At 41.4% G+C, this 26,695-nt stretch overlaps 1 protein-coding gene across 2 annotated transcripts in view; it reads left to right on the top strand.

Moving 5' to 3' along the window:
* The window catches only part of LOC140737043 (solute carrier family 35 member D2-like protein), a 52,611-nt gene that overhangs the window by 20,675 nt on the left and 5,241 nt on the right, over positions 1–26,695 (top strand). For both annotated transcript variants that reach the window (XM_073063150.1, XM_073063151.1), the window contains exons 8-10: positions 7,751–7,843; positions 19,344–19,411; positions 21,688–21,766. In XM_073063150.1, coding sequence (XP_072919251.1) covers positions 7,751–7,843; positions 19,344–19,411; positions 21,688–21,766 — 240 coding nt within the window. The remainder of the gene's footprint in view (positions 1–7,750; positions 7,844–19,343; positions 19,412–21,687; positions 21,767–26,695) is intronic.

Consider the following 26,695-nt stretch of genomic DNA (forward strand, 5'->3'; position numbering starts at 1 on the left):
GACTGGAATATACTTTTGTTGAACACTGAAAAATCTCTTTGGAAGTATTCCACTGTTCCTCAACTGTCCTACCAAATAGCCTGTGCTCCTAATCCACATTAGCCAACTCCTCCCTCATCCTGTTGTAGTCTCCCTTGTTGAAGCATAATACACTAGTTTTAGATCTAACTATTTCATCCTTAATCTGTATGCGAAATTCAATCATACTATGATCACTCTTTTCAAGAGGATCCCTAACTACAAGATCGTTAATCTTACCTGTCTCATTGCACAGGACTAGATCTATGATAGCATTTTCCCTTGTAGGTTCACTAACATGATGCTCAAGCAAGCCATTGCGGATGCATTCTATGAAGTCCTCCTCAAGGCTTCCTTGACCAACCTGATTCACCCAATCTATGTGGAAGTTAAAATCCCCCATGACAACTGCCGTTCTGTTCTTACAAGTGTCAGTTATTTCTTGATTAATTGTCTCTGCCACTGCAATATTTTTATTAGGTGGCCTATAGACAACTCCCACCAGTGATTTTTATTTTCCCTTTACTATTCTTAATCTCTACCCAGATGGACCCAACATTCTGCTCCGTAGATCTTATATCGTCTCTCACAATCACCCTGATCTCATCCTTTATTTAAGGACGCCACCCCATCTCCTCTGCCTTCCTGCCTATCTTTCCGTATTACCTGATACCCTTGGATATTTAATTCCCAGTCATCTCCACCTTGCAACCAGATTTCTGTAATGGCCACTAAATCATATGCCTTGGTTTCCAATTGAGCACCTAATAAAGGTTATTCAGAAAGGCTTGTCCAAATGCAATTAAAACTTGAGCAAAGTGGGGAATTTTTAAAAAGGCAAACTTGTATTTTAAATGCTTATTTATCAACCCACACCATATAATTAACCTGTTAAAAAAGGTAGTTATTTCAAACGTTAGGTTATTATGAAGGATACTTGATAGGCAGACATAGCCCACTGTAATTTTGTAGATTAGTTAATGTAATTATGAATACAAAAACAGTATTGCTTTAATGGATGACACCACCTAAGAGTTTTGTTTTTTGGAGGTTTTTGATTTTCTTTCAAGGCATGTAGTAGAAGTTGTACCAGTGTCACCAGAACAAGTGTGTTGAGAATGTAGAGCAGTAGGTAATCTTCTGAAAGAATCCATAAAATTAAATGAGTTAAATTTTCTTTAAATGTATATTGTGCCTTTTATTAATCATATAAGTATTGTCCTGCACTTTCCCAGTATTCTTGTATCTCTCTGCTTCATATATATTTTAACTGATATATTGATTTATTTCAAGCAAGCCTTATGACAAACTTGTCCAGGCTGCAGTAACTTTCTGTCTGGAGATTTATGCTAACTATTTTACTTACTTCAGCTGGATCCTAGAACAAAGCATGGAAACAGGCTCGTCAAGCCAAGTGGCCCTTGCTGACTACAGCACCCTTCCTTCCAGTCCCAGTTGCCTTGATTCAGGGCCATAACCTTCCAAGTGCTTCCCCTCCTTGTACCTGATCAAATGCCTCTTTTGTTGCATTTGTACCTACCTTGATCATCTAGCTCTTTCCAGGTCCTCACTATCGGCTGTGTAAAGAAGTTACCCTTCCGGTTCCTTTTTAAAGCTCTCCCCACTTATCTTGTATCTGAGCCTTCTAATTTTGGCCTTCACAATGCTGGGGAAAGATTATGGCCATCTTCCTTATCCATATTTCGCATGGTTTTGTAAACTTCATGTGATCACCCCTTGCTCCTGTGCTGCATTATGATCTCCCTTTCCCTATTACTGGGCTCTACAGTCCAGGCAGTATTCTTGTAAATCTCTTCCACATCATCTCCAGTTAGACGATGCCTTTCCAATAACGGGTGACCAATACTGTGCACAGTACTCCAAGTGACACCTCACCAAAGATTTGTGTAGCTGCAATATAATGTCCCAACGCAGACTTGATGCTCTGAGTGATAAAGGCCAGAATGCTGAACAACACCTCCACCACCCTGTCTTCTCGAACAACTGCTTTCCGTGAACTCTGCATATACTCTGTTTCTCAACATGTGTCAATGCCCTACCATACGTCCTACCCTGATTAGAATGTCAAAAATGCCCAAGACTATCCAAGTTGGAATTAATTTGCAGTTTATCATTTCATTTCACTAAATGATTAAGGTATGTTTGCAATTCATTGCAGCCTGCTTCACCGTTATCAAGAATGTCTAATTTAGTGTCATCATCAGACTTGCTAATCATGCCATTTACATTCATATAAAATCATTTACATATAAATGGCTAGATGGGAGATGCCAGAGAGTAGTGGTGGATAATTGTTTATCGGGATGGAGGCCGGTGACTAGCGGGGTGCCTCAGGGATCTGTTTTGGGCCCAATGTTGTTTGTAATATACATAAATGATCTGGATGATGGGGTGGTAAATTGGATTAGTAAGTATGCTGATGATACTAAGGTAGGAGGTGTTGTGGATAATGAGGTGGGTTTTCAAAGCTTGCAGGGAGATTTATGCCGGTTAGAAGAATGGGCTGAACGTTGGCAGATGGAGTTTAATGCTGAGAAGTGTGAGGTTCTACATTTTGGCAGGAATAATCCAAATAGAACATACAGGGTAAATGGTAGGGCATTGAGGAATGCAGTGGAACAGAGAGATCTAGGAATAACAGTGCATTGTTCCCTGAAGGTGGAGTCTGATGTAGATAGGGTGGTGAAGAAGGCTTTTGGAACGCTGGCCTTTATAAATCAGAGCATTGAGTACAGAAGTTGGGATGTAATGTTAAAATTGTACAAGGCATTGGTAAGGCCAAATTTGGAATATTGTGTACAGTTCTGGTCACCGAATTATAGGAAAGATATCAATAAGTTAGAGAGAGTGCAGAGACGATTTACTAGGATGTTACCTGGGTTTCAGCACTTAAGTTACAGAGAAAGGTTGAACAAGTTAGGTCTCTATTCATTGGAGCGTAGAAGGTTGAGGGGGGATTTGATCGAGGTATTTAAAATGTTGAGAGGGATAGATAGAGTTGACGTGAATAGACTATTTCCATTGAGAGTAGGGGAGATTCAAACGAGAGGACATGATTTGAGAGTTAGGGGGCAAAAGTTTAAGGGAAACACGGGGGTATTTCTTTACTCAGAGAGTGATAGCTGTGTGGAATGAGCTTCCTGTAGAAGTAGTAGAGGCCAGTTCAGTTGTGTCATTTAAGGTAAAATTGGATAGGTATATGGACAGGAAAGGAGTGGAGGGTTATGGGCTGAGTGCGGGTAGGTGGGACTAGGTGAGATTAAGAGTTCGGCACGGACTAGGAGGGCCGGAATGGCCTGTTTCCGTGCTGTGATTGTTATATGGTTATATAATGGTTAATATAGGTTTCAACACGGATCCCTGGGGCACCCTACTGGTGACAGGCCTCCAGTTAGCAAATCTGCCTTCAACCATCTTCTGCTTTGTATCATCAAACTAATTTTGAATCCAGCTCACTCGTTTCCCTATTAGAAAGTGTAACATTATTATCTTAATTTGTGACTTGTAAATGGTGTAAAGGCTTTGGGCTGACGTGTTACTTGTGGCAGTCTAGCCTGCAGCTATAGAATCTGAGGCTGGCCCAGTTGGAGTTTTTTGTTAATGGGGAGTCCCACAATGTTAATAAATAGGGCTTGGAGATTCCTGAACAGTTGAATGTTTAGAGTAGGTGTTCAGGCCATTTAAATTAGACATGGACATTGCCTGGCAGTTTTGTGGCTGAATCGTTATTTATCTGCCTGTGCTGGAATGTTGTTTTCCTGCATGCAAGTATAGACTGGCTCATTTGTTGAGGTGCTGCAAGTTGAACTAAGATGGTGCAGCCATCAGTAACATTTTCATTTTTAACCTTGTGATGGAAGAAAGATTAATGAAGCAGCCAAAGATGGTTAGGCTTAGGATACTCCTGTGAGAAACTACTTCAGTAATGCCCTCAAGCTGGGACAATTGACCTCCATCCACCATTACGTCTTCTTTGGTGCAATTTATTCCAAACAGCTGGAGTGTATTTTTCCTTTGACGTTTAATTTCGGTTTTATATGAGCTTAATGCTGCTCTTGGTCAAGTGTTTCCTTCATGAGAGGAGGCCACTGTTCCCTGTAAGCTACATGAGTGAGTGTCATGCAGTAACTGAAAGGCTCCCGCGGGCATAGCCTTTGTTGCTGCACAGCTGGAATTTTCTTTTGTATGATAATATAATTTTGAAATCTATTCATATAATTGTGAAATACCCTGAAATAACATTAATGAATGAATCCATAAACTTTTAAAATAATAAATGTTATACAATCTTGGAAAGATTTGTGCTTCAATGTATTTACATTGTCAGTATTTCAAGTTGCAACACTGTTACAAATTGTAACAATAAATTGTTGTATTTCATTATACAGTTCAATTAAATAAAATGAGAAGTGATTTTTCATTTTCATTCTCAATATTCATAGTATGCTTATTACAAAAAAAAATTTAAGGGAACGCAGGCCATGTATCAAATTACTACTCGGTGTAATGGTTGGTCCGCACTGCAGTTTTAAAGTAAGTAAATTAGAGGGAACAAGGAAAAGTGGCACTCTTGCCAGAGCTGGAATTCAGCTTTTTGTTGGACGTTTGGATCAGGGTCCAAGGAATAGAGTGGAGTGATCCTGGCAGAATACCAAATGCATAATTGGTGAGCTGGGGATCTTGAGGAATAAATGCTGCTTGATATTACTGTCAATGAAACTTTCCATTGTTTAGCAATTGCAAGTAAACAGAAAGATGGCTTTCTGGTTTGAAAGTATCCTGCTTAAAGGCAAAAGAGAATGCAGATGATGGAATCTGGAACAAAAAATTGCTAGAAGGTTTTTGATGGGTTTAGCAGCATCAATGGAGGCAAAAGGTGTGGAATGTTTTGGGTTTAACCCTGCATCAAGACTGAAGGGAAGAGCAAAGATTTTGCCATTAACTTGCTGTTGGGTGGGTGGGTGGGTAGCAAGTGATAGGGGGAACCAGATAGGGAAGGGATGATGGACTGATAGAACCAAGGGTAGGGAGGGAATGGGAACAGATACAGAAGAAAACTAGTTTGGTGGATTAATATGTGCTAGGGGAGAACATGGAATGTGACCTAGACCAGGATAATGTTTTCCTATGCTTCCTGCAGTACCCGACCTGGTCCAGGGCAGTTTCGATCATGGCACCCCATTTTTATTTTTTTTAAAGACTGCAGCTTTCCTGTGTTGGTGTACCCTGACTACTCACAGGAGGAAATGTGCATTCTAACAGCAAACTCTGTCCCTTTCTCACAAATGAGTGGCCTTGGGTTTGGGACTGATCAGCTACCAGGGCTGAATTCCTTTCTGTCGTATAACAAAACCAAGGTTTAGCCATCTCAATGGAACCTCTAAATATCTGTCATCACCGATAATAAAAGTAACTGGAATCAGAACATGTGCGCTTAGGACTTAAACTTTATTTTACTTTTGCACATGGAGAACAGCATGGGCCCTGTCACCACACTGTTCTGAGTTCTGTTAGAGACATTAAATTTTTGTACAGAATTGGCTAGCAGTTACAGATATTGACCAAATGGCAAACTGTATGTTTGAGTTCCTTACTCGCAAGAACAAAAAGGGTACAGAGGAGATTTACCAGGATGCTGCCTGGTTTAGAGAGTATGGATTATGATCAGAGATTAAGGGAGCTAGGGCTTTACTCTTTGGAGAGGAGGATGATGAGAGGAGACATGATAGAGGTGTACAAGATATTAAGAGGAATAGACAGAGTGGACAGCCAGCGCCTCTTCCCCAGGGCACCACTGCTCAGTACAAGAGGACATGGCTTCAAGGTAAGGGGAGGGAAGTTCAAGGGGGATATTAGAGGAAGGTTTTTCACTCAGAGTGGTTGGTGCGTGGAATGGACTGCCTGAGTCAGTGGTGGAGGCACCCAAGGAAGTCGACTGTACTTCCTTAGAAGGTTGGCGTCATTCAATGTCTGTAGTGAGATGCTGAAGATGTTCTATAGGTCAGTTGTGGAGAGCGCCCTCTTCTTTGTGGTGGCGTGTTGGGGAGGAAGCATTAAGAAGAGGGACGCCTCACGTCTTAATAAGCTGGTAAGGAAGGCGGGCTCTGTCGTGGGCAAAGTACTGGAGAGTTTAACATCGGTAGCTGAGCGAAGGGCGCTGAGTAGGCTACGGTCAATTATGGAAAACTCTGAACATCCTCTACATAGCACCATCCAGAGACAGAGAAGCAGTTTCAGCGACAGGTTACTATCGATGCAATGCTCCTCAGACAGGATGAAGAGGTCAATACTCCCCAATGCCATAAGGCTTTACAATTCAACCGCCAGGACTTAAGAACTTTTTAAAAGCTATTATTAATGCTTTTTGAGATAGTGATTTAGATGCATATCATATTTTTTACTGAGTTAAGTATTGTATGTAATTAGTTTTGCTACAACAAGTGTATGGGACATTGGAAAAAAAGTTGAATTTCCCCATGGGGATGAATAAAGTATCTATCTATCTATCTACACTAGTGAAGATTAAGAGACTACTAGACAGGTATATGGAGGAATTTAAGGTGGGGGGGTTATATGGGAGGCAGGGTTTGAGGGTCGGCCCAACATTGTGGGCCGAAGGGCCTGTAATGTGCTGTACTATTCTATGTTCTAAATGTAGAGTTCTCCTACCTTGCCCTATGTGACTAGATTGGGTTGAGTTGCCGTCTTGCGTAACTTTTACTTTTTCATCTTCTGGTAGAATTTTCCTGCTCTACTTTTACTTCTCCCACACATCAGGCTGAGCTTAAATCCTGTTGCATCACAGTAATGTCACAATAAATCCTATTGCAACAACAGTTCCCAGGAAAACAGCATGACACATTGTTCGGCCATGTGCAGATTGTATTAAATCTAACAGTTGACATTCACAACAGAGGTGTTTAAAAAATCAATAGAAACTATAAGCTGATGACCAATGATACTTTGAAGTTTGAAAAACAATTGTCCCTTAGTTGGTGTGTGTGCCTTGGATCACTTTTCTCTTCTGAAGTGAGCGGGACTGGCTCTGGCAGTCTTATTTCAAAGATCTCCCTTGTCAGGGTTTGACTGCACACCTGAACACTCTTGAGTTACCACAACTCTCACATTATGACCAAGATACAGGATTTCCTATTTACCATTTCATTGTAGATTCCATGTGATTTAATTTTCTGGACCAGACTACCATGAGCACCTTGCCAAATGCTTTAGTGGTCCATATAGGCAATATCCGCTGCCGTACGCCCAATAATCATCTTCGTCATCACCTCAAAAAAAGAACAAACAGATTTGTGAGACTCAATGTCTGTAATGTAAAGCCATGCCAACTATCTGTGATGTGTTTGGTGCTTTTCCGAATCTGAGTAAATCCTGTCCCTAAGAGTCTTCTGTTTTCTTACTACTAATTAAAGTTTTAATTTCCTGGTTTGTCCTTGTCTGTGAATAAAGGAGCAGTGAAATAATGGTTTTACAGGGAAGGTGGTAGAAGCAGATATGATGACAACATTATTGAGGCATTTTAAGTCATGAACAAGCAGGGAATAGTGTGGTAGATTGTGTGTAGGCAGATGTGATTAGTTATTGGCATCGTGGTCAGTGTGGATATTATGGGCTAAAGGATCTGTTTCTGTTCTGCATTCCTTCTAGACCACCCAGATCTGTTTATTCTTACTGTCGTATCATTCCTTTGTAGGAAATGGGAAAGTATGGACTACTTTATTACAATGCCTTCTTTATGATTTTGCCTTCTGTGGTCATTGCATATGTTACAGGAGATCTGCAGAAGGTAAGCCTTTTATTGCATTATTTATGCCATTTTACAGAACATTACTGTTTAATTTCTCATCAAGTCTTGTTATGTTCCTTCTGCAATGTCAAAATAGACATTATTTCCCATTAGTCTGTCCCCACCTCCTGTGTATTCTTCCTCTTTAACCCACTTTCCACACTAGCTAGCCACATCACTGTGTTGTAGTTCCCAGGGCAAATACTTAAAATTATGCACCTTGTTGTAAAACTCATCATTGCACAAAAATACCTGATACTGCTATTAATAGTGTACCCGTCAAGGACACCTAAACGCTATATTGTGTGCTCCTGAGTACTATTTGTCGGGTAGAATTTAAGTTCTCAACAGACACACTGCTTGTGCTGAGTGCAGTGGTTCATTATTGGAAGCAAGCCATTGTAGTTTACAGGTCGGGATGTCCACGTGAGCAGAAAAGTGCTTAATGTTATAAATTGTCCAAAATGAAAAAGTGCTCTTAATCAATTATCCAATGACCAAATGGGACGTCTCAGTCCATAAATATACAAATTGTTAGCTGAAAGCAGTGGAAGATGAAAATAAACCATTGGAATGAGCTGTAAGTGACCAAGAATATCTCTGGACATAAACCACCTCACTCAATACAAATCCTGTATCATCACCCCATCCTAACGCAAGATGGACAGTTCTGTCTCATCTTACATGTACTGTCACAGCTTCTGAGCCATAACAGCTTGTATCTAAATTAACATACTATGTTACTAATGTTGGTATATTTTTAAATGGTCACATGGTTGGGTCTAGCTTTCAAATGTTTCTACCGAAGCAACTCAACATGGGTGTGGATTTCTTCCTGCTACAGACAAACCAAACTCAAAACAGGATTCTCCTGCAGATCTTGTAGGGCATTGAAAAGCATTAATGAACATTAGCATTGTTTACCAAATGTTGTTCAATATTGCAGGATCAGTCTATAATGCTTGGCTTCTTTCCTGTATTACAAACGCTTCTTTTCTCGCTTTTTTCAATCCTTTCCTCCAGCTGGTGTAACAAAATTAAAGTTCTTGGCCACAAGAGATTCATTAGGTGACATATGGTTAGCACAACTCTCACAGTGCCAGCAGCCCAGGTTCATTTGTTCTGCAGTATATAAGGAGTTTGTATGTTTTCCCCATGACCACATGGGTTTATTCCGGTGCTCCGGTTTTCTCCCACATTCCAAAGATGTACGCGTTAGGGTTAATAAGTTGTGGGTATGCTTCATTGGTGCTGGAAGCACAATGACACTCGTGGACTAAGCCCAGAACATGTTCAGACTGTTGGTCATTGAAACAAAGAACACATATGTTCTTTGTTTCACTATATGTTTTGACACAAAGCTAATCTTAAATCTTAATTTTAAGGATTAAAACCATATGGCCAGCTGCTTTGCTACTTTTCCCATGGTACAAAGTCAAACTTGGATGTTCACTCTCCCACCAACCCCTATCCCCAAACTTGAATTATCTCCAGATACTCCCACACTGATCCCTTCTACAAGCTTGTTTTATGAAATGTAGCTTTTGTGCTCCCTGTTCTCATTAAGTAGCTGTCTATTCAATTTGTTTTCCTAGTACTCTCCTTGTTCCGCCCCACTTCCTGGACACCCACTCTGGTCTTCTGTTTGCACTGCATCTTCAGAAATCCAATCACACAGCTCTCCACTCTCCACTCTAATCCTAACCTCACCATCAACCCGCAGATGAGGGGATGCTGTAATAGCAACACACACAAAATGCTAGTAGAACGCAGCAGGCAAGCAGCATCTGTAGTAAGAAGTACAGTGGACGTTTCAGGCCGAGACCCTTTGTCAGGACTAACTGAAAGAAGAGATAGTAAGAGATGTGGGGGGGGGGGGGGGAATCCGAAATGATAGGGAGAAGACAAGAGGGGGAGGGATGAAGCCAAGAGCTTGAAAGTTGATTGGTACAAGGGATACACAGCTGGAGAAGGGAAAGGATCATGGGACAGGAGGCCTAGGGAGAAAGGTTAAATAAATAAGGGATGGGGTAAGAAGGGGAGGAGGGGCATTAATGGAAGGTAGAGAAATCAGTGTTGATGCCATCAGGTTGGAGGCTACTTCCAATACTACCCAGACGGAATATAAGGTGTTGTTCCTCCAACCTGAGTGTGGCTTCATCTTGACAGTAGAGGAGGCCATGGATAGACATATCAGAATGGGAATGGGACGTGGAATTAAAATGTGTGGCCACTGGGAGATCCTGCTTTCTCTGGCGGACAGAGCATAGGTGTTCAGCGAAATGGTCTCCCAGTCTGCATCGCGTCTCACCAATATATAGAAGGCTGCACCAAACGCAGTATATCACACCAGCCGACTCACAGGTGAATTGTTACCTCACCAGGAAGGACTGTCTGGGGCCCTGAATGGTGGTGAGGGAGGAAGTGTAAGGGCAGGTATAGCACTTGTTCCACTTACAAAGATAAGTGCCAGGAGGCAGATCAGTGGGAAGGGATGGGGGGATGAATAGACAAGGGAGTCGTGTAGGGAGCAATCCCTGCGGAAAGTAGAAGTGGGGGGGGGGGGAGATGTGCTTGGTGGTGGGAAACTCAGTCCTTCCAGGTGAGGCGACACTTCACCTGTGAGTCGGCTGGTGTGATATACTGCGTTCCGTGCTCCCGGTGCGGCATTCTATGTATTGGTGCCTGGCCTGCTATGTTCTACCAGCATTTTGTGTGTGTTGCTTGAATTTCCAGCATCTGCAGATTTCCTCGTGGATGCTGTAATAGTCTACCTTGCTAAGGCCTGGCAACATCTCTTGCACCTTGAACTGGACCCCACTAAGGAGCACTAGGCCACTGTCTCCCACACCATCACTGACGTTATCAACTCTGGGGATCTCTCACTCACTGCCACAAACCTCCTAGTTCCCTCATCCCGCACCTCCTGTTTCTATCTTCTACCCAAGATCCACAAATATGCCTGTCCAGGTAGACCCAATTGTTTCTACTTGTGCCTGCCCCACTGATTTTGTACCTGCATACCTCGACTCAGTTTTATCCCCCCTGGTTCAGTCCCTTCCTACCTATGTCCATGACATTTTACATACTTTTGAACTTTTCAATAACTTCAAGTTCCCTAGCCTCGATAATAGGATGTTCAGTTCCTATAAACCTCCATTTCCCCCACCAGGAAGTCTCAAAGCTCTTTGTTTCTTTATGGACACCAGACCCAGTAGTTCCCCTCCACTACCACTCTCTTCCGTCTGGTGGAACTTGGCCTCACTCTTAATAATTTCTCCTTTGACTCCTTCCACTTCTTACAAACAAAAGGTGTAGCCATACACCAGTATCACTCCCCACTTTCCTTGTGCTGTATCGACAACTGCATTGGTGCTGCTTCCTGCCCATGCTGAGCTCGTCGACTTCATCAGCTTTATCTCCAACTTCCACCCTGCCCTAAAATTTACCTGGTCCATTTCTAATACCTCCCTCCCCTTCCTCAGTCTCTGTCTCTGGAGGCAGTTTATCTACTGATGTCTATTATAAACCCACTGACACTCTCAACTACCTGGACTGCAGTGTACTTCTTCCCACCCTGTGACTTGCAAAAATGCCATCCCCTTCTCTCCATTCCTCCGTGTCCACAGCATGTACTCTCTGGATGAGGGTTTTCATTCTAGAACTAAGGAGATGTCATCTTCCTTCAAAGAAAGGGGCTTCCCTTCCTCCTCCATCAATGCTGCCCTCAACCGCATCTCTTCCATTTCATGCACATTTGCCCTCACCCAATCCTCCCTCAACCCCAGCTGGGATAGGGTTCCTCTTGTCCTCACCTACCGCACCACCAGTCTCTGCGTACAGCACATAATTCTCCATAACTTCTGCCATTTCCAGTGAGATTTCACCACCAAGCAAATCTTGTCACACCCCTGCTTTCTGCTTTCCACAGGGATTGCACCTTACGCGACTCCCTTGGTCGTTCGTTCCTCACTGATCTCCTTCTTGGTACTTATCCTTGCAAGCAGAACAAGTGCTACACCTTCCCCTACACCTCCTTCCTCATTATCTTTCAGGGCCCCAAACAGTCCTTCCAGGTGAGGCGACACTTCATCAGTGAATCTGTTGGGGTCATCTACTTGATCTAGTACTCCCAGTGTGGCCTCTTGTATGTCGGTGAGACGAGACACAGATTGGGAGACAGCTTCACCTAGCACCTAAGCTCTGTTCACCACAAAAAGCAGGTTCTCCCAGTGGCCACCCATTTTAATTCCATTTCCCATTCTGACATCTCAGTCCATGACTGCCTCTACTGTCGTGATGAGACCACACTCAGGTTGGTGGAGCAACACCTTGTATTCCGTCTGGGTGGCCTCCAACCTGATGGCACGAACATCAATTTCTTGAACTTCTGGTAATGCCCCCCCCCCCCCCCCCACCTAGCTTCACCATTCCCACTATCAGATACCCACCTTCTCCAACCTTGTATCTCTTTAGTATCTCTTTCACCATTCAACTTCCCAGCTTTTACATCACCCCTCCCGTTTTCACCTCTGACCTTGTGGTTCTTCCTTCCCTCCCCCTTCTTTCTTACTGACTCCACATCTCTTTCTCCAGTCCTGATGAAGGGTCTCAGCACAAAATGTCAACTGTAGTCTTTTCCATAGATGCTGTCTGGCCTGCTCAGTTCCTCCAGCATTTTGTGTTGCAGAGTTATGTCTGTCATTTTGTGGGATACTTGGGACAGTTTTCATTTAAGTCCTATTCAGGAAACTGAGTAGAACAGGCATATGGAAATGCAGAGAAGAGTGTGGTGTTGCATTCTGGGAGGACAAACCAAGGCAGGACTTGTATGGTGAGTGGAAAGGTACTGAGAGAAGTGGTAGAACAGAGAAATCTGGGAATACAGACCCATAATTGCTTGAAAGTGGCGTTACAGATAGATAGCATCGTGAGAGAACTTAAGGCATATTTGCTGAACTTGGGGTGTTGAAGTTAAATACATTTGGTCAAGCCTAATTTGGAGCATCGTGTGCAGTTTTGGTCACCTACCTACAGGAAAGACCTGTAGCAGAATTGGAGCAGAATTAGCCCATCAAGTCTGTTCTGCCATTCAATCATGGCTGATCATTTTTTTCCCCTCCTCAGCCCCACTCCCTGGCTTTCTCCCTGTGACTTTTAATGCCATATCCAATCAAGAACCTGTCAAGCTCTGCCTTAAATACATCCAACCACCTGGCATCCTCCATTGCTTGTGGTAATAAATTCCACAAGTTCACCACCCTCTGGCTAAAGAAACTTCTCTGCATCTCTGATTTAAATGGATTCCACTCTATCTTGAGGCTGTGCCCTCTTGTTCTAGACTCCGCCACCATGGCAAACATCCTTTTCACATCTACTCTGTCCAGGCCTTTCAACATTCGAAAGGTTTCAATGAGATCCCCCCCCCCCCCATCCTTCTAAATTCCAGCGAGTACAGACCCAGAACTATCAAAGGTTCCTCATATGATAACCCTTTCATTGCCGAATCATCCTTGTGAACCTCCTTTGAGCCCTCTCCTTTGCCAGTGCACCTTTTCCTAGATGAGGAGCCCAAAACTGTTCACAATAGTCGAAGTGAGGCCTCACTAGTGTCTTAAACCCTCAGCACCACATCCCTACTCTTGGATTCTGGACCTCTTGAAATGGATGCTAACATTACATTTGCCTTTCTCACCACTGACTCTACCTGCAAGTTACCTTTAAGGTGTTCTGCACAAGGACTCCCAAGTCCCTTTGCATCTCAGATTTTTGGACTTTTCTCCCTGTTTACAAAATAGTCTGCATATTTATTTCTCCTACCAAAATGCATGACCATGCATTTTCCAACGTTGTATTTCATTTGCCACTCTCTTGCTCATTCTCTAATCTAAGTCCTTCTGCAGCCTACCTGTTTTCTCAACACTACCTGCCCCTTCACCAATCTTCGTATCATCTGCAGACTTGGCAACAAAGCCATCTATTCCATCGTCTAAATCATTGATTAAAAAGAACGGTCCCGACACCGAACCCTGCGGAACACCACTGGTCACTGGCAGCCAACCGGAAAAGGATCCTTTTATTCCCACTCGCCTGCTCCAACCAATCAGCCAATGCTCTAACCACGTCAGTAACTTTCTTGTAATACCATGGGCTTAACTTGGTAAGCAGCCTTATGTGGCACCTTGTCAAAGACCTTCTGAAAGTCCAAATATACAAAATCCACTGCATTCCCTTTATCCTATGTAATCTCTTCAAAGAATTCCAACAGGTTTGTCAAAATTTTCCCTTAAGGAAATCGTGCTGATTTTGTCCTATCCTATCCTGTGTCACCAAGTACTCCATAACCTCATCCTTAACAATTGACTTCAACATCTGCCTAATCACTGAAGTCAGGCTAACCGGTCTGTAATTTCTTTTCTGCTGCCTTCCTCCTTTCTTAAAGTGGAATGACATTTACATTTTCCAGTCCTCTGGCACCATGCCAAGAGACCAGTAATTTTGAAAGATCATTACTAATGCCTTCACAATCTCTACCGCTACCTTTTTCAGAACCCTAAACTACAGTTCATCAGGTCCAGGTGACTTGTGTACCCTTGGGTCTTTCAGCTTTTTGAGCACCTTCTCCCTTGTAATAGTAACTGTACTCATTTCTCTTCCCTCACACCCTTCAACATCTGACACACTGCTAATGTCTTCCACAATGAAACCGACTGATGCAACATACTTAGTTAGTTCATCTGCCATCTCCTTGTCCTCCGTTATTATTTCTCCTGCCTCATTTTCTAGTGGTCTTGTATCCAGTCTCCTCTCTTTTATTTTTTACATACTTGAAAAAGCTTTTACTATCCACTTTGATATTGTTTGCTAGCTTGCTTTCATATTTCATCTTTTTCATCCTAATGATTCTTTTATTTGCTCTCTGCAGGGTTTTATAAGCTTCCCAATCCAATGTCTTCCCACTGATTTTTACTTTGTATGCTCTCTCTTTTGCTTCTACATTAGCTTTGACTTCCCTTGTCAGCCACGGTTGTACTGTTTTGCCATTTGAGTATTTGTTTGTTTTTGGAATACATCTATCCTGCACCTTCCTCATTTTCCCCAGAAACTCTCACCATTGCTGTGCTGCTGTCATCCCTGCCAGTATCTCCTTCCAATTTACTTTGGCCAACTCCTTGCTCATACCACTTTACAGTAATTTCCTTTACTTCACTGAAATATTGCTACATCAGATTTACTTTCTCCCTATTAAAGATGTCAATATGATTGAAAGAGTTCTGAGAAAATTTACAAGGATGTTACCAGGACTTGGACCTCAGTTACTGGGAAAGGTTAGGACTTTAAACCCTGGAGCATAGGCGAATGAAGGGAGTTTTGGTAGAAAAACACAAAATTATGAAGGGTATAGATAGGGTAAATGCAAGCAGGCTTTTTTCCACTGAGGTTGGGTGTGACATGAACTAGAGGTCATGGGTTAATGGTGAAAGGTGGCATTTTTAAGGGGATCATGAAGGGGAACAACTTCACTTAGGGTGGTGGGTGTGTGGAATGAACTGCCAGCAGAAGTAGTGAATGTGGGTTTGATTTCAACATTTAATGAAGTTTGGATGAGTACTTTAGCTGCCCATTTGCTGTCGTTTTCATGTGGCCCATATCTGACTCCTTCCTTTTCTTGACCTCTGTTAGGAGACAGATTAGCAACCAATTATAAGTGCACTGAATTTTGTAGCTTTCTTAGCTGGACCTCCTACCCTACCTCCTGCAAGGACTCCATCTATTTTCCCAGTTTCTCCAATGCTTTTAAAAAGATTTCTTCCATGCTTCTACAGCTATCAATCCCCATTACCAACAAAATAGTCTCCTGTCCTACAATATTTAACACAGCACCAATTTTAAAGATGTGAATTTCTCTGAATTGTATTGATTCACCATTAATCGAGGTCTGAACCCCAAACTTCTAGAATTCTTCTCCCCTCGCTGCATTTCTTAAAACTTTTACTCGACCAAACTTTTAACCATCTGCACCATGTAGGATGGTGTCAAAATTTTGATGTTCTGGATTGTTTTAGGAAGTTCTGTTACTTTTAAGCTGTTTTATAATTACATGAACTTGTATGTTATTTGTGTCACTCTTTTCTGAATTAATCTCTACTTGTCTAATTGGTATTGTTGGAAAATGGAGTCCCTAGGTTTGCTTTTTTTTCCTAGAAGTCTTCCACACAAACATTTTGAAGGCAGTGCAGTAAACTTGCTGTGGCATTGCCATGGTTAGATAGGCTGTGACGTTGTTTTTTATTTCAAGGACACCCCTCCACAGAAAGCCCGAAGTGATTGCAATAAATTTTGAGTTTACTACATTATCCATGATTAAATTGTATTTTTGGGTTTTAAAATGTTAAAGCTATTCCTAGTATAACTAATTTAGTGTCAGTTTTGTGAAAGTATGGCAGTAAGTTCCTGATGTTAGTGTTATACCAAAACACTTTTACATAAACTTTTAACATTACTATTTGAAAGAGTAAGTTGACTTTGGTAATTGTTGTTGTTTGCAATTGCAATTGAAGGAAGCTGAATCTAACTTTATTCTTGCTCCTTTAAGAATATATTAACCGAAAATAAATTAGAAATGGCTGGGCCTAAATTAAGCTATCAAACCTAGTAATACGACGGTTAGCTGCTTTGACTATTATGTCAATTCTGTATTCCCATATTCCCACCTATCCACATAATTTTCCGACACTACCACCATCCAGCCCCACTTAACAGGTAACTAGCTACCTTTTACTTCAGAATGCTTCATCCACCCTTTGAGGAAGAGTGCTTTACTGAAAAGGTCATGAATATTTGGAGCTATTTCCTCATATCTGCCTTTAAATTGAATCTTGTTGCAGGTTTTGCCACCAGGAAACTTTTCTGTCAATATCCCGCGAGGTCTTTTTATATCCATTACTATCTCAGTTTACTAAATTCCAATGGACACTCTTGCATATTAAGTAAATCCTCTCAGAAATGATTACAAATGTACCAAGATTGACCCTTAAATGAAGAGAGTGATGCTGCACACAACATTTCAGATGACAGGATAATAAAGGAGAGATCTCATCAATTCCCTGTAAAACTGAAGGTTAATCTCTCCTTTGCGATTCATTTCTGCTTAGAGTAAACAATATCATTTTTCTCTAAATTACTGACTGTTCTGGGATACTAGCACTTTGCAAATCACAAATCAGGTCAACTGCATTTCTCTGCAACTTACAACTCACAACTCTGTAGTCTTCCATTTGAATAACACTTTGTTTCATGCTAAAGTAGATACTTCCATATTTTCCTGCATTTTACTCTTTCCCAGATTTTATCTTTATTTATTTAGAGATACAGTACAGTAAGTCCCTTCTGGTCCAATTACACCCACGTGACCAGTTCACCTACAAACCCGTACATCTTGGGAATGTGGAAGGAAACCAGAGCACCCGTGAAGAATGTACAACCAGCAGTAAGAATCATTGCCCACTCATTTGGCCCTTATGCCCCATATACCTTTCTACCCAAGTTCTATTTGCAGTTGCATTCCCTCATACATTTATGTTATAATTCTAACTCACATTGTATAAATTGTTAAGAAGTTGAATTTGCAGCTTTAGTCCATATGATACATTGCTTAGTATGTCTTAGAATCAGATGATGACCAATTTATGGCCATTCTTGGTACTGATTTAACTATTCAACTTTCTGTCTATTTCAATGTTGTCTCTAGAATATTGGATGTTTTAGATTTTGATCCTGGGATATTGCAAATAAAATTGCTGTGTTGTGAGGCAGTATGGACCTTTTTAGGAATTTTATTTTACTTTTTGTGAATCATGAGTTCTAGGAGAAGGAAAAGTAAAGAAACTTCCACTCAAGTAACGCCTCTGAATTGGAGGGAATGGAATTTGCTCTTTAAGTTTGTATTTTGTTTCAAGGAAGTAAAGTTGATGATTCATAAAATGATTTAGCTTGGATAATATTTTAAATTGTATTTCTGCCCAAAAACTGTCTTAATACAAATGAGTTAATGTTTGGCAGATGCACACTAGGTTAATTGTATGAGGCCCCAGCTTATGGCTATTTTGGCACGATAGAATAGTTGAATGTATTATATAGACATGATGTCTGCCCAGTTGGATTGTGAAAGGTATGACTGTGTACCTTTTTTAGAGGGAAAATGTACTGGGGAGACTAGTGTAGAATAGAACTTCTGTTTAACTCTCTCAAGGGGTGGTTTATTTGAGTGTGTTCCTGGCAGGTACTGTAACAAATTCTCAGTTAAGAGTGTTGGGAATTTGGGGGACAGAAGGGGAGTAAGAGGAGTGAAGCCAAAGTTCTTGTGTCTAGGGATCAGGAATCAGGATTTTGTGTACTTTTATTTGTAGCATGACTAGCGAAGCTGTATTAAATTTTGAAGCGGGTTGATAAGGTAACATTTGTTCCCTAACGTATATTTGGAATCTAAGAGATTTACATTAACTCACGCACAAAGTATCGATCAAAATGCCCAAAGGTACAAGCTTCTTGCATTGACCTGGCAGTTGTAACTCGGCCAATTAGAATATAATAATATATTGTCTTTAACAAAGATTTATGTGCTGCAGCTTGTATTATTTTGAAAGGATGGCTATTAAAGTATATGAAGACAGTGGTATCTGGAAAAAGGTTAGCAAGTGATGTAAAGAGAACTTTAGAAAACATCTCCTTTTACAAAAGTCTGCTACATGAGAGGAAGAGACAGTTAATTTGGTCTTCAAAAATGAAGTGGTACATCTGGCTCTTTATCACCAGTAGGTTGAGTAATCACCTGGCTTACCCACTCGACCATAGTCTCTTCATTTTGTGCCCTCCTCCGTTGCTGTGTTCATAAGTTAGTTTTGTCAGTTTACATTGTATGTTGTGTTAAGTTTCATTGTATGTTTAATGAATTATATTGTAATATCCTAAGCATTAATTGTTTATAATAGAAAAATGACAGCAAAACCAATCCATGCCATATAAAATGACTCCTTATTCTGTTAGCATTTCTGTTTCCAGGAATGTATCCTGAATGCTAAGTGCACTGACCACTGATCTTGTATAATAGCTAGGTCCTTCAGGGCTAGCTCAGAGCTAGTGCTACTAAGCCACCCTTGGTGTTTGCCATTGAAGTCTCCCACCCCTTGTGTGTACTTTCTATGCTTTTGCAGCTTTCAGTGCTTCTGTTCCCCAATATGGAGGAACACTGATTCATCAGTAAAGGATAGGTATAAGGCATAAGGTTTCCTTGCCCATGTTTGACTTGATGCTTTGGAGTTGCTCTTGAATAGCTCTTGATATCATCCCTCCTTCCTGTGTACCATTGCACTGATGCACCTTGTAGTCTGTCTGTCAGTTAAATAAATTATTTTGTAGGATTACATTGTGGTTCATTAAGCAGTAATTGAGACATATTTCATCTGTAAGCTTCACTGTAAGAAATTGTTTTATTTCCCAGGCAGTCAGTTTTGAAGGATGGTCAAATGAAATGTTTGTGTTACAGTATCTGCTGTCCTGTGTAATGGGGTAAGTGTAATCATGCACATAAACTCCTCTAAAGGAGTTGGCAGGTTTATAATTGTATAACAATCTAGATTTCACTCCATTTCTTCTCCCACTGAGTGGTTTCCAGTTAATTCTGTTAGAGGGGTAAATGCTTGTGAACCTCTGCATCACTCGCTGTGATACTCTGTAGGGTACCAATAACAGCATTTATTTAATCAGAGGTATGAGGCTAATAAATAAAGGATTGGAATACTCCTGAAAATTATGCAGTATCCTGATTATTAAAAAATTACATATGCTAGCATTGGATGAGGGGGCAAACAAACTTTTATGCTATTTATAATCAGATTCAAACCAAAGCATATTGTTTAACCTAACATGTCAAGTCTTTCTGTTTGGACAAGTTGTTGGAGAACAGTTGAGTTTAAAAATGGAAATCAGCATGATGTTGCTAGCGTTTGGAAAACGTAGATATTAATGTGGCACCTTTTGACATAATTGGTGAACTAAAATGAAAATAGGCTCATCTTGCATTCCAGGCTAACACTACACCTTGAAGCAGCCTGATGTGATAACTGAAACGTTAGTCCTGCTGTCATTCTGGTGAATCTGTGCTACAGTCACTCTCACATTGTGCCCAACACTGAACACTAATTCAGACAGGAGTCTGATTAAGCACGTGTATAGCTGAAATGCATCCTCCTGTGTTGTATCCCAGATCACTTGAGTTAAAAGCCAATGTTGCATTAACTTATTTGAACCTATCCTTGTGCTTAAAATGTTGCACTTGTCTCTATAAAATTAACTGGCTTCTTTGAGCTAATTTTTCTTCATTTTAAATAGCATTTTGTAAGTGTAATATTTTAAAAGTATTAACATTCAAAGTCTTAAATGCCTGGTTACATGTTTAAAAGCAGGGTGCTAAGGGATTTTTCTCCAGTTGTCAAGATGATTAGGGGTGTTCTCTAAAATCTGTACTGGTGGCTCCCTTGTACCTTGTAAATAAGATGAAGAGAAAGAATTGTATATAATGGTTTGGGTCTGCAAGAATTACTAGTTCAAGGTCTCATCACAGCCGAGCTCCAGAAGTGAGTCACTTTACCTCAAAGGGCCATTTTTATCAAGTACAATCTGCGGTGAAATAGAGGACAGAGTTGGGGAGAATCCACTGGAGTTATAGCAGATGTGATAAAAGATGGTTATAGTTGATGTTAGAATCATAGAAATGTAGTGCACAGACAGATGTTCCTTTGGCCCACTTCATCCATTGTTAACCAAAATGTCTAACTACACTATTCCTATTTGCTCACATTAGGACCTTGTCCTTCTCTTTCCTATCCAAGTACTTGCCCAAAACATGATTGTACGTGCTCCAACCACTCTTGTGAAAGCTTGTTCCAGATGACCACCAGCTTTTATGTGGAAAAGCTTGCCCCTCAGATTTTCTTTAAATTATTCTCCTCTCAACTTAAAATAGTGCCATCCAGTTCTAAAACCCCTGCCCCAGGAAAACCATTCTATCAATCCTATCTGTGCTGCTTATTTTTATAAACCTCTAAAAGATCACCCCTCAGCTTCCTACATCCCAGTGAGAATGAACCCAGTCTATCAATTTTGTCTTGATAACCATAGCCCTCCATTCCAAATAACATTTTGATGAATTTCTTCTGCACACTATTGCTACTGCATCTTTGCTAAAAGTTGTGACCAGAACTGTACATAATACTCTGTCTAGCCAATAATTTGTACAACCTGTTGATTGAAGGAAATCCTTTCAGCTGAAGATATCACTGCAAGAATTCCTCTAAATCTTCTTCAAAACCTTGCTGGCTGATAAATTTGGAAAATTGTTGCTTGTAAAGAATTTAATTCCAATTGCAATTTCTCAGATGTAGTCTGTGCTAGTAAAAGAGAAGTCCTTAATGGTGAATGGCTTGCTAAAAGTTGGCAAATAATATTTTGCCACAAATATCAGAGGTTGACCATCTCCCTAGAAAAAAACAAAAGTAACTGACCACCTGCACCTCTTAGTTTTAACAAGTGTAACATTGCTGCAGTTAAATTCTTGATCAAGTGCATAGGACAAAGCAAAATAATGCCTTTAGGACAAGATGTGCGTTTTCCATTCAAGCTCCATAATACCTTACAAGGATATGTGACCCCTTGAATTTATAATCTACTTTTTAAGTATGGAGCAAATCTTTATTTTAAATATTGAGTATTTTAAAATATTAAATTTAAATTATCATTTTGATTTTGTGTGCAGTTTGGATCATTGTGTTTTGTTGACTCTGTAGGTTTGTCCTCATGTACTCTACAGTTCTGTGTACACAATATAATTCTGCTCTTACCACCACAATTGTTGGCTGTGTTAAGGTAAGATGAGACAAAATATGTTAAGATTTCTTTAATATTTGGCATGCCCTTTCATTTGTCTTTCAAAGGCCATATTTTGCATTCATAGTGATTTCAGTTTTCTTTTGATTTTCTGTGACATCAACTTGTCAGTTATTCTGTAATACTTGATTTACTTTTGCTTGGCCATAGTATTGTTAAAAGGTGCAGAGGCATATTTAATCCTTTCTGACATGTGTGAGCATTCATTAATGGAAAGCCAGGCATATGCTTTCACAATACTCCAATGCAATATCCAAGTCTTGAAACATGGAGGCTTATTAATGGCATATTTTTCTTTATTTTTAGCTAGTTCTGTTCAACATGCTTAAATGCTTTGTAGTGGTGAAGGCCTTCTCTTTTAGCAGTTCCTTTGGTTAGGATGGGAGAAATAAAACTGCAGTATATGGCAAGCAGTCTACCCTAGTTCTGCCCTCAAATACCAGCTATAATTTGAAGTCAGGGCTGATTCAGGTTAATTACAGATGAATCGCATCCCATCCTTGTACTGCTGAGAATCCCTGAATAATTGTTGAAGATTCCCTTTTAGCATTTATGTTCTGGTGAATTCTCTTTCATATTTTAGCATAACTACACCTAGATCAATTGTATTGCTGTTTACCACTAACGGGATCCACGGGTTATGTAATGTTCCATTTCCTAAGAGAGTCAGTAATTTGAATTTTCCATAGGTTGGAAATTATCATTTTGGGGAAATTGTTTATCTGAAGTCTTTAGCCTGATAGCCATGTGTACTGATTTGCAAGGATGATTTGTAATCATTCGATGTGGATGATTACAATTCTTACCAGCAAGTCAACTATGACTTGTGTTTGTCTGAAAGCAGCCCAGGTAGAATGACAGAGTGATCTGCCAGTCATCAAGTGAACTAATTGCAGTTCAACAAAAGGGGTTGTGTGTTAACAAGAAGTGACTTGCAGTTCATAATGTTTACTAGAAGGGAACACTTTTTTTCTGTATGGATTATCTCTGCATTGTTTACTGGTGAAACATTTCAAGTACCTTACCTACAAATAGAGTCTGGAAGAATGTGTGTTTTTTAAATAAAATAAATCAGCTTTTGTAGGTCAGGTCTTCCATAATCCAGGGACCTTCTGCATGCTACAGTCTATTCCAGAACTAACTTGATGCGTATTTTAATATAGAAGCATTTCCCTTTGGCCCCAATTTCACTCTGTTGGCTAAGTTGCCTACCTATCAGCATTTGACCTTGTATCCATCTAAATCTTAACATTAACTGTCTAAATTTCTTTTAAGCATTGTAATTGTACCTGGCTCTATGGGTTCCTCTGGCAGCTCATTCCATATACCCACCATCAACTGTTTGGGAAAAGTTACCCCATGGGTCCCTTGTTAAATCTTTCTCCGCTCACTTTAAACCTATGTCTTCTAGTGTTAGACTCCCCTATCTTGGTAAGAATGCTGTGCCCATTCATCTTATTTATGTCCTCATAATTTTATATGTATCCTATAAGGTTATCTCTCAGTCTCCTACACTCCAGGTGAAAGAAGTCTATCCTTGTAGCTCAAGCCCTCTGGTCCCAGTAATATTCTCGTGACTGTTTTCTGCAACCTTTCCTGATTAATATCATTCTTTCTGCTGAGCAACCACAAATGCACAATATTTCATGTGATCTTGACAATAATTTGTACAAGACATCACAATCCCTGTTCTCAATGTCCTGACTGAAACCAAGTGTGCCAGACTTTCAACACGTACAAACAAGCTGGAGGAATTTGGCAGGTCAGGCAGCATCTGTGGAAACGAGCAATCAACATTTCGGGCCAAGACCCTTTGTCAGGACTGAAGAAGGAGGGGGCAGGGGCCCTATAAAGAAGGTGGGGGGAGGGTGAGAGGAAGGCTGGTAGGTGCCAGGTGAAAAACCAATCAGAGGAAAGATCAAGGGGTGAGGGAGGGGATAGGCAGGAAAGGTGAAGAAGGAATGTAAGGGGAAAGCACTATGGGTAGTAGAAGAAGGCAGAATCATGAGAAAGGTGATAGGCAGCTAGAAGAGGAGGCAGAGTGAAAGTGGGATGGGGGAAGGGAAAGGGAGGGAATTACCGGAAGTTGGAGAATTCGATGTTTGTACCAAGGGGCTGGAGACTACCCAGACGGTCTATGAGGTGTTGCTTCTCCAACCTGAGTTTGGCCTCATCGTGGCAGTAGAGGAGGCCGTGTATGGACATATCCGAATGGGAATGTGAAGCAGAGTTGAAGTGGGTGGCAGCCGGGAGATCTTGTCTGTTGTGGTGGACGGAGCGGAGGTCCGCGACGAAGTGGTCCCCCAGTCTGCATCAGGTCTTGCCAATGTAGAGGAGGGAGCACCAGATGCAATAGATGACCCTAACAGACTCACAAGTGAAGTGTTGCCTAACCTGGAAGGACTGTTTGGGGCCCTGAATGGTGGTAAGAGAGGAGGAGTAGGGACAGGTGTAGCACTTACGCTTGCAGGGATAAGTAACAGGTGGGAGATCTCTGGGGTGGGACGTGTGGACCAGGCAGTTGCGGAGGGAACGATCCCTGTGGAAAGCAGAGAGGGAAAGATGTTCTTAGTGGTGGGGTCCTGTTGAAGGTGGCGGAAGTTGCGGAGGATAATGTGCTGGATCCGGAGGCTGGTGGGGTGGTAGGTGAGGACAAGGGGAAAACAATCCCTGTTGGGTGACGGGAGGATGGGGTGAGGGCCGAAGTGCGGGAAATGGAGGAGATGCGGGTGAGGGCATCACTGATGACGGCAGAAGGGAAACCATGATCCTTAAAGAAAGAGGACATTTCAGATGTCCTGGAATGGAAAGCCTCATCCTGAGAGCAGATGCGGTGGAGACGGAGGAATTGGAATAGGGAGTAGCATTTTTACATTTGGCAGGGTGGGAAGAGGTACATTTGACAGGGTGGAAAGATACCTCTTCTGATACCACCTGGTACTTATCCCTGCAAGCATAAGTGTTACACCTGTCCCTACACCTCCTCTCTTACCACCGTTCAGGGCCCCAAACAGTCCTTCCAGGTGAGACAACACTTCACTTGTGAGTCTGTTGGGGTAATCTATTGCATCCAGTGCTCCCAGTGCAGCCTCCTCTACATTGGCAAGACCCGATGCAGATTGGGGGACCGCTTCGTCGAGCACCTCCGCTCTGTCCGCCACAACAGACAGGATCTCCCGGTTGCCACCCACTTCAACTCTGCTTCAGATTCCCATTCGGATGTGTCCATACATGGCCTCCTCTACTGCCATAATGAGGTCAAACTCAGGTTGGAGGAACAACACCTGATATACCGTTTGGGTAGTCTCCAGCCCCTTGGCACGAACATTGAATTCTCCAACTTCCGGTAATTCCCTCCCTCTCCCTTCCCCCATCCCACTTTCACTCTGCCTTCTCTTCTAGCTGCCTATCACCTCTTTCATGATACTGTCTTCTTCATAGCGCTTTCCCCTTATATTCCTTCTTCACCTTTCCTGCTTATCCCCTCCCTGCTTCCCCTCTGATTGGTTTTTCATCTGGCAGCTACCAGCCTTCTCACCCTCCCCCCACCTTCTTTATAGGGCCCCTGCCCCCTCCTTCTTCAGTCCTGACGAAGGGTCTTGGTCCGAAACATTGACTGCTTATTTCCACGGATGCTGCCTGACCTGCTGAGTTCCTCCAGCTTGTTTGTACATGTTGATTTGACCACAGTATGTGCAGTGTACTTTGTGCCAGACTTCCACCTTTTCAGAGAACAGTATACTGTCTCCTAATTTTCTCTGTTCTACAACTCTCTCTCCAGTGCTCCATTATTTACTCTGCATGTCCTGCATTGGTTTATCTTGCCAAAATGAAATACCTTGCACTTGGCTGAGTTAAATGTTATCTGCCGTTACTTGGCCGCCTTCTCCAGTTCATCAAAATCCTGTTGTAATCTTAGTTAACCTTCACTGTCCACCACACCACCATTTGGTGTCACTCACAAACTTATTAGCCTTGTTAATAGCTTTGTTAAGCAACAGCGGATCCAACACCAGTCCCTTTGTATCCATTTGATCTAAATTTCCAGTCTAGCTTGCCATATGGACCTTATTAAGGCCTTGTTAAAATCCATCGTGCAATAATGAATTCCCATTTGTCACCTCTTCAAAAGAGAAACTCGTTCAAATTTGAGACATGGTTTCTGTTGCACACAACCATGCCTGTTAGTATTTATCTTCACAAATGCTGATAGATCATGTCTTTTAAAATCTCCTCCAGTAACTTTCCCACCACTGAATTTTAGGTTCACCAGTCTTCAGTTCCCTTGCTTGTTCTTCCAACCCTTCTTAAATAAAGCAAAATCATTAGCCTCTTCAGTCTTCTGGTACCATTTCTGGGTCTTTGGCTTTAGGAGCTTGCCCCTGAGCTGCTGAACTATGAAACAAAATGGCATTACTTGTGCACACAAGATGTGTTCTTTTATAGGAAATTGCCTAATCGTGCTGTTCTAATTACCATGCATTAAAGCCCAAAAGCAGACTACAAAAGTCATTGAATACTTTGAATGTTTCCTGCTAAATAAAAATGCACAACAAGGGACAGATATGGAAGTTTTTCTGGTGTGAATATAGCCAGTTAGAAACTGTTCTATCCAGTATAACAAACTTAACATTTTAATTTTGCCAGCAAAACTGCAAATTGTGCCCTTTTCCCTTCTGGCAGTCCTCTCCCTATACTTGACAACAGATCAATGTTGAATGTTACTCTGCAGTCAGAATTTAGTCTTTCAATAGCTTACAAGTCTGAAAGTTTTTTCCCCATATTGAAAGCCTTAAATAAAAATCATACCCTCATCTTTCTGAGCCTTGCACAACGTATACTGCTATGTGCAGCTTCCTCCCTTTTGAAAAATCTATAAAATGTTTTTTGCTGTTCCTTGCCCTGTCC

The sequence above is a fragment of the Hemitrygon akajei genome, chromosome 12 (genome assembly GCF_048418815.1).
Source record: "Hemitrygon akajei chromosome 12, sHemAka1.3, whole genome shotgun sequence".
Classification (NCBI taxonomy): Eukaryota; Metazoa; Chordata; class Chondrichthyes; order Myliobatiformes; family Dasyatidae; genus Hemitrygon; species Hemitrygon akajei.